Source organism: Augochlora pura, chromosome 4, assembly GCF_028453695.1.
Source record: "Augochlora pura isolate Apur16 chromosome 4, APUR_v2.2.1, whole genome shotgun sequence".
Classification (NCBI taxonomy): Eukaryota; Metazoa; Arthropoda; class Insecta; order Hymenoptera; family Halictidae; genus Augochlora; species Augochlora pura.
This window is the reverse complement of record NC_135775.1, coordinates 15500934-15517362: the sequence shown is the minus strand read 5'-3', so window position 1 is coordinate 15517362 and position 16429 is coordinate 15500934. Positions and strand designations below refer to the sequence as shown.

General features: G+C 30.8%; 3 protein-coding genes across 7 annotated transcripts; 1 reads left to right on the top strand and 2 right to left on the bottom strand.

The window, feature by feature from the left end:
- Nucleotides 1-30: 30 nt before the first annotated feature.
- On the bottom strand, nucleotides 31-6702 carry LOC144468270 (uncharacterized). 5 transcript variants are annotated; one of them, XM_078177609.1, is made up of 10 exons: nucleotides 6386-6702; nucleotides 5913-5978; nucleotides 5144-5311; nucleotides 4904-5066; nucleotides 4414-4485; nucleotides 4130-4267; nucleotides 3757-3861; nucleotides 2973-3272; nucleotides 2719-2811; nucleotides 31-2647 (listed from the first exon to the last, which is right to left on the bottom strand). In XM_078177609.1, exons 1-10 carry the CDS (start codon nucleotides 6463-6465, stop codon nucleotides 2537-2539), a joined length of 1296 nt encoding a protein of 431 aa, XP_078033735.1. In that variant the 5' UTR covers nucleotides 6466-6702; the 3' UTR covers nucleotides 31-2536. The 5 variants fall into 5 exon arrangements, with proteins under 5 accessions (XP_078033735.1, XP_078033736.1, XP_078033738.1 ...); XM_078177610.1 differs by having other exon boundaries at nucleotides 4130-4249; XM_078177612.1 differs by lacking the exon at nucleotides 3757-3861.
- A 477-nt stretch (nucleotides 6703-7179) lies between these two features.
- Smid (nuclear valosin-containing protein-like smid) lies at nucleotides 7180-12343 on the top strand. Its single transcript, XM_078178704.1, has 11 exons — nucleotides 7180-7538; nucleotides 7906-8127; nucleotides 8197-8448; nucleotides 8534-8854; nucleotides 8922-9141; nucleotides 9249-9531; nucleotides 9625-10081; nucleotides 10171-10338; nucleotides 11065-11391; nucleotides 11475-11699; nucleotides 11764-12343. The coding sequence occupies exons 1-11, from the start codon at nucleotides 7362-7364 to the stop codon at nucleotides 11887-11889; spliced, it is 2778 nt and encodes a 925-aa protein (XP_078034830.1). The 5' UTR covers nucleotides 7180-7361; the 3' UTR covers nucleotides 11890-12343.
- Nucleotides 12324-14584, bottom strand: LOC144468903 (aurora kinase C). Its single transcript, XM_078178706.1, has 4 exons — nucleotides 14556-14584; nucleotides 13631-14211; nucleotides 12985-13510; nucleotides 12324-12906 (listed from the first exon to the last, which is right to left on the bottom strand). The coding sequence occupies exons 2-4, from the start codon at nucleotides 14191-14193 to the stop codon at nucleotides 12805-12807; spliced, it is 1191 nt and encodes a 396-aa protein (XP_078034832.1). The 5' UTR covers nucleotides 14194-14211; nucleotides 14556-14584; the 3' UTR covers nucleotides 12324-12804.
- Nucleotides 14585-16429: the final 1845 nt, after the last annotated feature.

Sequence of the window (16429 nt, the reverse complement as noted above, 5' to 3'; positions counted from 1 at the left end):
ATAATATTTAGCGAATAATAAAATTTATTTCAGTCTATGACTTCGACGTCATAGGCAACACTCATAATCAACAGTCTACACAAATTATGCAAAATTAATATGTTCAGAATGAAAGACGTTTTTGCAATTGTTCTTTTTATTTTCTAACTTTATAAAATTTTTTTCAAATAAACCACAAATTGTTATTACCTGCATCATATATGAAATCAGATATTAAACGATTAATGGTAATAGTTACAACAATATAAACAACAGTAACATTACTCAGTTATAAAATAATACAATTGGACGGTTATATGTAACAAAAGATGTATTCCGCATTTTTATAAAATATCTTAAATCTACGATGAAAATTGGCTCAGTTAAGTGGAACGGTTTAGATCCTAGAAATAATTTAGTAGCCTTTTTCTTTTAGTTCTTTTTGTCAGTTATTAATTACTGATGCACGCAAGTTCTAAACCAAATATGCCACGCACATTTTTCAGTTTAATATTAACCTATGGTACACTCTATTGCACAGGTATATCCTTCTTCCATTTTGTTATTTCGTTACCCCGTATTTTATATCATTTTAAGTACTATATTACAGTACTATGCAATAAATGTTAATGACACCATTACAATGTTTATAACAGAGTGAATAAATAAATTCCATAGCGAAAGTGAAAGCAATGAGGAATAATGAAATCAGTACATAAGTTTTTACAGTCACAGATACTATTTGAGTACACAAAAATGTATTAAAAGTTAAATGCAGTATGTAATGGTGTTCAATAATTGCCTCAAAAATCTTAAAAACACTGCTGAAGACTTTTTAAGTATCCTGTACACATCATAATCTACTAATATAAATTATTGCACATTAAAACTGTTAGATTTTGACAAATGTCAAACTTAAGTTTAATAATATACTTAAATAAAAATCATTTCATATGTATGAAAAAAATATCTACTTCGGCATAAAATTGATTTGATTGCATGCCTTTTAATGGGATAGGAGGTTTAAATGAAAACGTTTAAGCAGGTATTTCCGTTATTTATGATCATACAAAAATATCTCTACCAAAAAATAGTACAAAATAATTTCATTGAACATAAATAAAGTTGATTTTAGAGTTTCACTGAAAAAGTAGTGTAAATAACAAAAATGTTTTATTATGAGATTAAACTAGTATCACATTACTATAGAAGATTTTTTCATATGATCATATATGTATAACGAAGATTTTCAGGTGTTTCCATTTAATTACTCCACTCTGTATACAAAGTAGATTTTAAATGTCATGTTACCTAACAATCAGCCACAAAATTTCAAGTACATGCATGTATCACGTCTGTATAAATAAACAAATGTTGAAAAATTATTTGAATTTTAATCTCAATCACATAAATGATGAATCAACTTTTTGGAATTAATGTATTTCAACAAATTAAATTATTAACATAACAAATCTTAATTTGGTTTAGAGATTGTAACATTAATCTCTTTTGATTTTTATACTGTTTACTTGAAATTGGTAACCATGTCATCTTACTTTGGGAATACTTATGTCTTTTATAATATGTATAAGGGTATTTAATAGCTTTCACTCCTTGTAGAAATATCACAATCGATTCTCGTATATACGTATAACCTATACACATACATATATACATACACATATACATATGTATATGAATGTATATGTGTGTATATATATATATAATATAGATTTCTATAATATAATATATACAATATAATTATATAATATATAAATATTTTATATATTATAATATTACATAATATATATTTATTATATGTATTATATACATAAATATATATCTTTCTTCCTAAGAAACTTGCCAATTATCTCATTCCGTTTAGATAATTTAATGATTGAATCAATAATATTTCGAAATTTCTTCAAACACATTTCTAAAAGAATCTCCTCATTTCAAGAAAGTATATTATCATAATTTACAATTTAACTTATAAATTATATGTCCAAGTACCTTTCGCCGATTGAATATATCGTAGAGGGACAATCGTGTTTCTAACGTCAGGGCTTTTCGATCTTCTTACACAATCTTGACTTAAAACTCTGCAGCCTGGACTCAAAGTTAAACCAGTATATCCGCCTCGAGGAATGCTATCACTACTTGCCACTCTTCTAACGTCGTTCGTTTTTCTTTCTTCGCTGTTACTGACTACTGACATCAAATTGTCCGGTACCGAATCCCTAAGTTTAGACGCGGACCGATTATTTCCGAAATACCTTGGGCTTGGGTCTATCGATACATTTTTTGAATTTCGCGTTGAGCCAGCGTCCATACATCCATTTCGACGAATTGGACGTTTTTCAGTGATATCATCAGTCGAATGTCTCTCACACGTGTGATGATTAAGATTACAATTTGCATCATTTTCAACGCATTGACAGGGGATTATTGTAGAGTCGAGAGAGTCTGAGAATTCTGGACTTGGAATTGAAGATACGCTGCCCATTTGAGATAAGACCACCGCCCCCTGAGCATTTTGGGGACGGTGTCAGAAACATCATTCCTCCAATTCCTCCATTCGATTCCTAACAGCCATTTCTACCACTTCCAAACTTGGGTAATCAAGTTCTTTAACTAAGCAAAGTACTGCTGATAATATATTTGAATTCTAAAATTGAAAGACAAATAACGTAGTACCTGAATATCATTATATCAAATTTTAAGATGGGGAAATCTTACCCTTGTAACAGGTCTTCTGTGATAATAAAATTGAGATCTGCATTTTTCTTTATCAGAATGCCTCACCCATCCAGGCATTTGATTAGAATCTTCCTGCAATTTAAAACAATTTTTTTATATCTTATTTAATTAAATTATTTTTGTATGCAAAGATAATATTATACTGATATCATATTTTATATACTTTTATCAATTTTTTTTCAAATTTTGATGCAAAGTTTATTCTCGACATAATTTGCAATTTCAAACCTTACCCTTTCAACGTTTTGGTGAACTGTTTTTCTAGTCTGAAGTGGTTGTTGGTGTTCTTCATATTCCGTATTTATCCTCTGCTCGTGATGTTCATCGTATTCTGATCTGTGTGTATTATCGTATTCGTAACTATTTCTTTCTGAACGTCTATCATCCATAGGCTCATTCGAAGAATATTGTGTACGTAGAGACGTTGGCGCATATGTCCGTTGAGGAATTTCATTACTACTATATTCTGTACAAGTTCTTCTTTCATCATAGTCACCATTATGTCTTGAAACTGCTGGCCGTTCATCCATTTCCTAAAAATCATTAAACAATGAAATTTTTCTATACTAATTTGAAACCAATAATTTATTAATTGTTATAAGACAAAGCAAGTATTATGAAATTAATTTTAACTTGTAATAAATTATTACTTTTTTTCGCATTCTACTTAAATTCCAATGCCAAATAAATATTGATATGTAGCATACACACAATGAATTCAACAGAAACAGAATACACTTAATTCTCAAAAACTGGTAATTATATATCATGTTTTTGGTGCTGAACTATCTTATGCTATATACATGCTATGTATATGTATGTATGTATGTATGATGTGATTATCAATGTCGTTATATAAAATTTATTTACTAGAGAAAACTATTTTAAATTGTAGTTGTAGCTCTAGCTGATTAAATATATGAATATGAATGTAAGTAATGAATGCAAAAACTATCGTTAACGCTATAAACGAACTATTATGCTGCAAAAATAATTTTGCGATTCTGTAAAATATACCTTAATTATTTCAACAGTGTTAGTGGTCACACTTTCACTGACGTTGCGTGACTCTGTACATACAGTGTCATCTTTGTTGTGACTCTTTGACTGTCCATTCTGTAGCTGTTAGTGTATGAATACAGATAAAAGGAGCAATGATATAATCAAGCTTATTCATTAGGTATTAAGTTAGTTAATTATTTTGCTTAGCAAATACTAAATGAGAAAGTTAGTATCATTCTAAATCTAATATAAATGCAGAAGCAAATAATTTAAAATCTAAGTACATTAATAATTTGATTTCTTATATTTTTGAATGAAAGAACAAGTTAATATAAAAGTTCTCATGCAGAATATATATGTATGTATGCACAATAATTAGTTTACTCACTTCATACGTGTATACATTATTTTGTGGATAGCGATGAGTTTGAGATGCATTATAGTTTGCATTTCTACGATCTGAATCATGATATTCTTCTTGAGTATGCTGTGTTTCCTCATAGCTTCTCTGTAAACAAGCGTCTTGCTAAGAAGATATCCTTATGTAATACATATATGCATATTAATGTAAACATGTTTATGAGAATAAACAAAATAAATTGTCATAATATTTTCGGAAAATTATTATAAATGAAATTGAAGAAGCAAATGAACATTTAAATATTATATTACCTGATCACTTGATGAACTATATCTTCGATGTCTTATCACTTCTGTTTCTTCAATATATTCAGTGACAATATCCTAATTATGTAAATGTTATTGAAATGTTAGGATGTTTGTTAAAGACATATTAACACAATAATATGTTTTAATTATCTTACTTAGTGATATTAAATAAAATTCCAACTGTATTAATAAAAACTGTAAAGGTTAAATCTAGGAGTAATTTAAATAAAATAATATATTGTCTAATAGAAGATAATGTTATGAATCTGTATTATCACATCTAAATCTTAAGGAACATTGCATTTATATTGTGAACTCCTTAGGTTTAATCTCTCAGTTCTCACGAATAACAGCAAGCGATCACTAGTTATCATCAGTAGTTGATACAGTAGTAACAAAATTATATGAATGTTTTAAATAAAGCCTTTGATGATAAAATAAATGAAAACATTTTATAAAAATGTATTACAAAATATTTCATGGATAATCTTACCTCTGGACTCACTGCTTCTGACTGAGGTGGAGATGCATCAATATCTAAGGGATGAACTAGAGTATGACCTCTGGTTACAGCTACTTGTACTTCTTCTGCTGAAACCACTTTATCATCAAGCTTTTGTAAATTTGGCAAAGCTCTAAGAACTGCAAACCGATACCTAATAAAAATAATTGATTTCAAGTTATTTTAAAAAATTAAATATTAATAACTGATGCAGAATGGAAAGTATATTACCCTTCTTTTTCAGCACAAGGATTTTCTCCAAGCCATAAATTTCGTAGATTAGGTAAACCTTGAAGGTAACACACTTCATTTAAGTCTTTAATGTTATTCTTCCTTACAAACAAATCTTGCAGACTTAGGCAATATTGGAAATCAGCAAGAGTACTGATATTATTCACACTGAAAATAAATTTAAATATCGTCAATATACTAACACCTTTTTTCACCTATAAAAAATTTACAAACAAAATTGAATAATCTTTAAAAATTGTAAGTAAATACATTGCTAGATAATTTTTAAAAAACATAACTATGTAATGTAAATATAAAACGTTGCTTTTAAGAAACTGCAAATTATTAAGTTACATGTTTATGTATTAAGAAAAGATTATCATATAAAATTCGAGAAAGAATTATTATTCATTATCAATTGCAAATAAAAATATTTTATGTTACTGTGAAAAAGCATTGAATTCTTTTTCTCTCATCACAAGAAAATATATTACAATGAATTCAAAATGTGTGGGAAGAACAACTTCTTCATATGTAGGTTGTGCTTATGATCTTGAGTTTTTCATAAACCTCTCCATAGTAGGAGTGTACTAGAGTTTCCTTGATACAAACAGATTTCAAAGACTTAAATCATAGCTATAAATAATACAATTTTCATAATAGCATTTAGGACTTCGATATTACCTTTGTTGGAGAATTTATAACAAAACATAGTAAAATTGAATTTAATAGATTTTTAAATATCTAAATTTTTATTTAAATTATTTACCTTAAGGACAGCACTTCCACATTTTTCATTTTTCGTAAAATACTCACGTCAGTAAGTTCTGTACCCCTAAAATAACAAGAAATTTATAACAGATTACGATAAATGTGTATTGTACATGTTACTATATTATATTGTAGTAAATGTTATTTATTAATTGGAAGAAATGAAATGGTTTTTCATAATAGGTAACAACTATGTGATTTTCAAAGGTTAAAATTTTACAATTTAAATAAACAAATATCGATAAATGTTAATAAAATAATGGAACAAATCCAAGAATACTTTACAATGGACAATTGCTCCTTAACTAAGAATATAGAAAAATGAATTGTAAATCACATAGTTGTATCTATGATAAAAAAATACTTGTAACATTCAACTTGTCAGTTTAATACCCTTGTTTGTATAAATTGATTAATCGTTGGAGAAAAATGAGTTTATTTGCAAACTGTAACATCTTTTCAAATACGTACCAACAATTAAGTTTCTTAACGGCAGAGAAATCGGACACTCGTGTCCGAGCTACGACCATCTCCTCTGTTAATTTTACCATAATGAAATTCCTAATTTAAATGAAAATAACGGAAACAAAATAATATATTGGGACCCTGTGAATGTTGAAAATAATTACAAGAAAAACTGTGCTCAGACCATCACAATGAATTTTTCATCTGTAAATGAAAGACGCAACTAAAACCCATCGCCATGATGGTTTGTCGTTGACTAATTGAAAAATATGGTACGAATCTACGAATACGAAGCTTTCACAAAATATACCTCAATCGTTTTCTGTGAAATACGCATGTGTGCTACACTGCTACAAAACATATGTGCATACATATATATATATGTATATATATATATACTGTCCACATGTATAACAGGAGACCACGGAGTATATATCAGAGACGTAACTCTGATCGAAATCCTTGATTCAGCAGAACTACAGTAATGATCTTATTCCTGTACAGCTCCAAGCCGCAGTTTGATTCATTAGCGAGGGTCGATATAGAAATTTCTTTTGCTTTGATTGGTTAATGCTTCTACTGAAAAGCTACTACTGAAACAGGATCCATTGCGGATTGAATGTGCAATCAAATGATGGAGATGTGTTTGTTAGTTTAGGGAGTAAGAAAAGCATGTAGGAGTAAGTCTCAGTACTATACAATTACGACTGCAGCGCTAAAGTATACTACACATATGCGAAAAAAATTCTACAGGTATGCTAATCTATATATCTTCAATACTTCTAGACTTCCAACATAACCCGTTTTGAATGTTGGTTATTCTTTCTCTCGTGATATATGTACCCTCTTTTCCGTATTACAGTTTACGAAACGGAATAGTGAATGAATATTGGCAATAATAATTACATGGTAGCACACGTTAAAAACTGCAAAAAGCTAAGCATAAAGATTTGATGACTATTTGATTTCTATAAAACCGTTCATGACTCCTGACAGTAAGAAAATGCAGAAAGTTGGAAAATTGAATTCGTCGATTGATATTATTCCCTTGCAAGGATGCAGCGGTGATTCAAAATCGAAACCTGTGAATAATAAACCGAAAATTGATTTTTCTCATAGAGATCTTCGAGATCAGTTACTGATTTCACGTGTACAAACGGTAATCCGTAGATTTTCTCCTTTAAGAATTCTTTTAACTTAGCTATGTAGATCTAGTTTACGCATTCGTAATGCGCACTTTGCGCGGTAAATTTACGTATTAACATTTAAAATTTTATAACAAAGGAATTTTACAAACTATTTATAGTATTTAAGTTCATGTAAAAAGAAATTATTTATCATCGTTTATAAAACGCTTGCAAATTACACGTGTTGCTTTAAGTATAATTAATTTGGTCACAATATTTCGTTACAAAACATTTAACTTCAATTCATTATGTAATTACAAAAATATATAATTAAAGTTGCATTTTGATTAAAATTTGTTTACATTTTGTATTTTAAATATACATATCTTTAATTTTTAGTATATGCATGAAAATGAAAGTAAAGTTTACATTGATGTTAATGAAATGGCAGATACATTGCAAAGAAAATATCGTGATTATCGTATAAAAAAAAGAGGCCCATTTAGAGCTCTAGTACGTAAAGCATACGACGAACTCACAAAGATGTTTGCAAAAAAACATTGTCCTTGTGACTGGCCTGCTTATGTTGATGAGGATGATGAAGAGGAAGTTGATATAGAAGTATTGACATGCATGTTATATGAATATTATTTTTTGTAGCATATCTAAAAAGGAATATATTGATTTTAGTCAGATTCCCAAAGTACTATGTTGGAAGGTATGTTGTTAAAAATGTATAAAAAGTCACAGGGCAAACAAAATGGGAATTCCAGTGACAAAGAATTAATAGACATTAGCAGTGACGATGATGCAAATAAAGCAGAATCAAATACTTATAATAAAACAGATGAAAGCAAACTGGTAAACCGACAGTTGAAACCAAATCCAGCTTCTCATGTTGAGTCACCTGTACCTGCTAAAGACATTGAACAGGAAAAAATAGTAAAGTTCTACTTGTATTAATATAGTTCTAAAAATACTTATATTACATATTAAATTATTAAGTTTTATAATACTTTATTTACAGCCTACAAAAGAAGCACGACAAATTGCAGCAGTTAGTACACCAATTGAACAATTTAATAGGAAAAGGCAACGCGAGAAAGAGACAGATAACAATCAATTTTTATTTATGAAAAAAGCCAAAGGTGTGGCTCTATCAATACCAAAAGTTACATTTACTGACATAGGAGGTTGTGACAAAGTTTTAAAAACTGTATGTAAACTACTTGCTCACATGAAACACCCAGAAATCTTTAAACAACTTGGTATATCACCACCAAGAGGATTTTTACTTCATGGTCCACCTGGATGTGGAAAAACGTTACTGGCACATGCTATTGCAGGAGTAAGATGCGATTATAAATAATTACATATTTTTCTATTTTATTATTAATTTTTTATTTTCAACATAGGAATTGGAGATACCTATGCTGAAAGTTGCAGCACCTGAACTCGTGGCTGGAGTATCAGGGGAAAGTGAAGCACGGATTAGAGATTTATTTGAACAAGCACTAGTAGTTTCGCCATGTGTAATTTTCATAGATGAAATTGATGCTGTTGCACCCCACAGAGCTACTGCTCAGAGAGAGATGGAGAGAAGAATTGTTGCACAGTTATTATCATGTTTAGATGGTAAATTGTTATTGTTACTAAATCGCATTAATTATAATTTTCAATTTTTGTATGTTAATCGACCTTTAATTTAATTTTTCAACGAAGAATGATATTTTGTCATGCAGAATTAAGTTTTAAACAAAATGGCACCGGAGTATTGGTACTTGGAGCTACAAATCGCCCAGATTCATTAGATCCAGCATTAAGAAGAGCCGGCCGTTTTGATCACGAAGTGTGTCTTGGTATACCAGATAGAGATGCGAGAACCATCATCTTAACTGTACATACAGAGAAAGTAGCACTTGCTCCCGATGTTAGTTTATCTACAATAGCTTCGCTAACGCCAGGTTTTGTTGGAGCTGATTTAGTGGCACTAATCAGAGAAGCTGCTATGGCGGCTGTGGATAGGTAATGTTTTTAACGGTTGATGCATATATATATATATATATATATCATTGTATTGTGAATAACAAATAGGGTCATTTATTTTGTTTCTACTAGAATACTTGAAGACGTAAATACATCTGAACCGAATATTAAATCACCGGAAACGAAAGAAACCGAACCGAATGTTGAAAACGAAAATTTTAAAAATACTGGTAATTCAGATGAAGAAGTAACTATTGAATCACCTCCTCTTTCGAATCAAGAAAACATCACCAAATCAAGCAAGGCTAGCAATGCTTCAAGTCCTCAAGCGCCAGTCAAGATGGATGTGATACCAGAAAATTCAAAATCACCAGATTTAGCGACATTACTTACTTGGTTACGTAATGATCCACCCTTTTCTTCAGAACGGTTAAAGAATTTGTGTATTGAACACAGTGATTTTGAAACTGCTCTTCGCGTTATTCAACCATCGGCTAAAAGGGAAGGCTTTGCAACTGTACCTGATGTTACATGGGATGATGTTGGTTCCTTAAGAGATATAAGAGAGGAATTACAGATGGCTATACTGGTAAGATTATATTACAAGTTCTCCATCTATCTAGACAGGTCAAACATATATTTTTAAGTTGCATTTTTCTGTTCAATTTAATAACCTAGGGCCCAGTTCGACATTCCGAGCATTTTACAGCCTTAGGATTAACAGCACCTACTGGAGTATTATTATGTGGCCCCCCTGGATGTGGCAAAACACTATTGGCCAAAGCAATCGCAAATGAAGCTGGTATCAACTTCATATCTGTTAAGGGGCCAGAACTTTTAAATATGGTATTTATTTCATGCATATTCACACATTTCTTCGTCAATGTTTTCCTCATAAAGGATAAGTATGGAGAAAATATGAGAAAATACGACAAAAGAAGAAAATATGAGATAGGGCTATTTTTTATTTACCGGGACAATTTAGGTAGTATACAGTCATATTCAGAGTCATATAAGTACACAAACGAAAAATATATTGTAGCGGACTCGCAACGTGGAAAGGAAGGAATTTTCGAATGCGAAAATTCTAGCCTTCCAGAGTGCATGTCATAGTTACAAGGGTTGGTCGTAGAAATTACGAAATACAGATTCAGGGCCTGGTCGCTTAAAAGTCCTCATAGGTGACAACTTTCCTGAATTGATCTTCTTGGATATAATTCCTCCCTTTGACTTGTGGGAGAGGAAATTTTCCTCTTCTTAGCAATTTGGAAAGTTGACGACTAGGAAGAACTTGCCAGATGAGCAGAAAACATTCAGCAGCCTAACTGTACAATTATTATTATTTTACAAATATATACTTCTATTATTTGTTACATATAATATTTTGCGTACTGTTAAAAATTTGAATGTTTGCCCACTTTTATCATTATGATATATTCTCTTATTTTTTCCTATTTATTGTTTACGTTTACAAGAGAAGCAATTGCTAGTAAATATCTGATTAACCTACATATAAAGTGACAAAGTTACATGATTACACTTTATATTAATTCCAACTTCACTTTCTTTTAGTACGTTGGTGAAAGTGAAAAAGCTGTTCGACAATGTTTCATGAGAGCACGAAATTCGGCACCGTGTGTTATATTTTTTGACGAATTGGATGCTCTGTGCCCAAGGCGATCGGATGGCGATAATTCTGCTACGTCGCGTGTGGTTAATCAAATGCTTACAGAAATGGATGGAGTAGAAGAACGTCGAGGAGTATTTCTAATGGCTGCTAGCAATAGACCTGATATTATTGATCCAGCAGTTTTAAGACCAGGAAGATTAGACAAAATTTTATATGTAGATTTACCTACTGCAACAGATCGTGTTGATATTTTAAGAGCGCTGACAAAGGTATTTTAGGCATTGAAAGTATATAAATAAGGTAATGGTTTTAAGGTAATTTCTATTATTCTAATTCTTAACTATTAATGCAGAATGCAACTAAACCAAAATTAGCTGCAGATGTAAACCTTGAACAAATAGGATTTAATACTAAGTGTGATGGCTATACTGGGGCAGATTTAGCAGCCTTAATCAGAGAAGCCGGCATGGAAGCATTAAGAGAGTTAATGGATATACATTATTCAGGTCAGCCTGAAATCTCTATGCGGCATATTTTATCTGCATTTGATAAAATAAGACCATCTGTACAAGAAAAGGTATGCACTTTCAGTAATATATGATCTACATTTCTATACTGGAATAACATATTATAACTTACAGGATATAAAACATTATGAAAAGCTGAAGAAGTTATATTCAATTAAAAAGAAATCTGATGACTATCCAATGGAAACTCCAACAGATACAACTATAGTAGACGTAGTTATGGAACCTATGGAAACGTGAAATAAAAATATTACACATGTATGTAACAATCTTCCATTTTTAAATACTCTTTCAGATCAATAACAATGCAGCAAGAAGTGTACACACTTTAACTTTATTTTTATAGTCGAAGCAGTCTAATCTTTACTATGCGAAGATGTAGCAATGTTAAGTCTTCATTTTTCATTTTAAACAAATTTATATTTTCCTTTATTTTCTAAAAACTAGATCTATGTAATGCGAAAGAGTTGTCTTGGTACTTTTTCATAAATAAATAAAATTATGTTTAACATACGCATTTTACATAACCATTTCCATAACGCAAATAGTAAAAAGGGATTGTAAAAGAATAGTTGTTATAACTTAATAGTGCAGTTTTATTGACAGTGAATATTACCTGAATATTCGTTTAAAAAACTAAATTTGATCTCAGTGATTTTTTTATAACAGCTTAAAGTAGTGGAAATGGTTGCCGGTTACAATATATTCGTAATTCTGTATAATTTATTTTTGACGAAGTCATTATTTTATAAAAGTAATCCATTCAATTATTTAGCTATATACAATTATTCGTAATCTTATTATTGAATAAGTTGAATATACGCGTGATATACTCTTGCATTATGTTTTATTTCAACAGTTATGTTTTCTTAAAATATACATATATGTACCCTTGCCAATAAAATGTCAGTCTAATGCAGATCCTCAGAAACTTCTGTAAAGTAAGAAGTTCGAAGAATTAATAACACAGTAATATATTTTAAAAGAGTAATAGCCCCAGTAAATGAAAATAACAGTCCAAAATACATGATGCAAGAACTGTGTTCTCTATTTGTAAAATACGTATATGAGACAAATCGTTTCAGACGCGAACTTCTATGTATACCTTCTTTATACACGTAGAACATAGAAGAATATTTGTTAAAATTAATTATTTCATTGTTGATTATATGGTTCTGTTGTTCGATTTTCTACAATCCAAGGATGTTTTAAAACATCTTCTAACGGCAACCTTTTTTCTGGATTAACAACTAGTAACTAAAAAAAAAATAAGAAAGAATTTAGCATTGCAAAATTTTAACAAAACTTAGTAGTTACTAATGTAAAAGATCTCACCTTGGATATTAAATCTCTTGCTCCTTCGCTAACGTGATCTGGAAATTTATATTGAGCTTTCTTTATTCTGACATATGTTTCTTCATAAGTTTTAGCTAAAAATGGTGGGGTTCCAACTAAACATTCGTAACATAAAACACCAAGACTCCATAAATCTACAGTATGATCGTGTGTCTTCCCAATAACCATTTCAGGTGGCAAATAATCTAGTGTTCCACATAAAGTGTTTCTTCTGGAAGCAGGAGCATGGACAGACCATCCAAAATCTGCCATTTTTAATTCACCCTTCATACCAAGTAATAAGTTTTCAGGCTTAATATCACGGTGTATCACTTTCTTGCTATGACAATATTTCAGAGCATCTGCCAACTGAGATACATATGTAGCTGTCCTTATTTCATCAAAACGCTTTTCCGGTTGTGAATTTAATTCTTTGAATAACTCTCCATTTGGAGCATATTCCAAAATTAAGTATACCCTTTTATCGTCATGAAAGTAGCCAAACATTTTCAGTATATTTGGATGTCTGTATTAAAAAATAAATACCTGTTAATGTAATTTTTCTTCATTTCAAATTGTCGTTACTTATTATTACCATCGCAGTAAAAATTGAAATTTAGTACAATATAAGTATATATTTTCTTACCTCAAATGTGTTTGAATTTCTATTTCTCGTCTTACTTGATGCTCTACATCAGCTTTTTGTATTTGTGCCTTAAACAACACTTTCATAGCAATAATAAATTTTGATTTCTTTTCTCTAGCTAGATAAACATTGCCAAACTTTCCTTTCCCTAAGGGACGGCCAATATCAAAATCTGTTAAAACCCATTTCTTCTCACTTTGATATTTATTCTTTGCACTACATTGTTTTTCACTCTTCTTTGTTTCCAAGTCTCTAACATTTCTGTTTTCTTTGTCGTTTTCTTGATCATTGTTCTTTTGTGTATGTCCAGCTTTGTTTGAAGACAGAGGTAATTTTGGCGGTGGCATCAATTCCATAGATTTGTTTGTATTTTCTACTATCTCATTATTTGGTAAATAAATATTACAGTCATTCTTGGTAGTGATTATATCATCTGCATTATCTACTGATTTTTCACTTAACACAGGTGGTGCTTTAGTTGTTATTCGTAATTGTTTAAAATTATTGTGTACTTGTGAAATTACACGTTGCGATTGAGTATTCATGTTCTTGTTCTTCTGCATTGCTAAACATACAATGTTCTGAAATTTAAAATAATGCAAATTAGTATACAGAAATTTATTGAAGTTCAGTCAATTAAAAATTAAATAATATTAATAAAAAATATTTTATTAAACAATATTAATTAAATATTATAAAATTATAGATTACTTCTTTCAGTACACACATTTTTCATATGAAATGTCACAGTAAGGACAATAGTGGTGTAGAATAAATGAAAGTATTACTGCTACTGTTATTATTTAGACTGTTAAGTTTGAAAATTTCTTTTACAAATGTCTTTCTTGCTTAACAACATAATAAAATTGGCACTTAATTAACATTAGTGAATATATGGACACAGGATAACGTAAAAACTACTCACATCAACTTCGACTGTAGTAGATTCCTGCCAAAAATGTTCAGTTGTCTCCTCTGTTTCAATTCAAAATAACGAATTTCCACACTTTGCTGTGATTGGTCATAAAACTCAGAGAGAATTACGACTATGATATAAAAAATACAAGATGGTACACTATATACATTAAAAAAGTTCTTGGTGGTTAGGTACAGTATCCATTACTGAGTAGGATCCATCCTTGCACACTTCCAGGCCGCAGCTTAATCCATTATCAAGGTTTGATATAGAAATTTTCTTTGCTCTGATTGGCTGACGATTCACCAATTGAATTACTAAGTGGGATTAACTGCATATTGGAATCGCAGCAAAATGGTGAGAATCTACCCAACCCCACCATTTTACTGCGGTCTGGAGGTATACTAGAATAGGTTTCATTGCTATATTAATGAAAAACAGTGACCAATGAAAGGTGTACTCGGCTGGCATAATAGGTAGTTGAGCCAACAAGCGATGCCAAGCTTTGATCGCTCGTGACAAGTACTTGTCTTAACTGTCCTTCAGCTAAGAGATTCCGGTTTCGTTTGAAGTGTGTGAAAATTTGTATTCGCAGTTGGAATTTTTTTCTATTATCTTTCTCGAAAAATCATCTAATCTATACGTGATATTCTTTATGAAGCCACGTTTTAAATAAATTACAATCGTACTGGTTTTTATGTTATCTTGACTTCATATATGCGCGGTACCATGACTATAGAGATTAATAAGAAGGTGACGATCTCGATTAGGGCGACATCATTCTGTAGAGAGTTGCAGAAGAAACCACAAATGGAATTGGATGATGGCAATTGATTCTATTGGTAATACATTAAAATCGTTCAATCTCATTTATGAGATCTTATCTTCGCAATTTGGAGCAAATTCTGAATAGAATCCCCGACAATATTGGACATACTGACCTCGAGTGAAAAATCCAAGAACTTCTCTATTTATTTAAAACTGCGAGGGCAGCACTGCCCAGGTGTAAAATGTCAGCCAATCAGAACAAAGTAATTTCTGTGCCATATTTATTTCTAGTGAGCTCTTTGGTCCGTTGCTGTCGTACGGGTTCTGGAATTGTAGGCTCTAAGACTGTACCCGGTTCCTAAAGGATTTGGTGGAAAGATACTGCTTCTACAACTGTACGCGAATAGAACACGGTTGAAACATAATGCCCAGAGCCCTATATAGTAAGAATGAAGCTCATGCGAAGTTACAAGCATAGTATTTTTAAACGCTGGCAATGCTGTAAATTTAGCCACTTCAGACACATTTAACAATCGGATGTAGTTCATTGGCTGACCGTTCCATTTACGCAGAGTCCGCTATCGTACCATAACAGTTTCTACAGAGTCGATAATTCAGACTCTGAGATAGAACAAAAAGTATTACATGCAATGTCTGCATAAATCTTAAATCTGTGGTAGAGATTTCTAATAAGAGCACATACGAGGAGTATCTCTCTTTAATAATATAGACTATTTATTATCAGCTGTTGATAATTTCGTATAGTAGTTTCAATGTTTTACTACTACCTATAATGGCACTGTACGAACCCTTGAACAAAGCGCGACAAGTTTTAAATATTCTATAGTAAAAATCCATATTTAAAAATCCCTGCTACGCTTACTGAATAGAATAATAGATAATAAATGAAAAGTTTTATTAAACAAAAAATAAAATAATATTGAAATTGATTATTGCTCTACTGACGATTATCTGGTTCACCAATTCGATTATCTGTTCATGCATAATCTCCATAACGGGATAACCATCATCTGAATTGTATGGTTTACTGGGCTTGCGGTTATAGCTGGATCAGATATTTACAATTAGGCTATTTGGCGACAGAATGGCGTGGT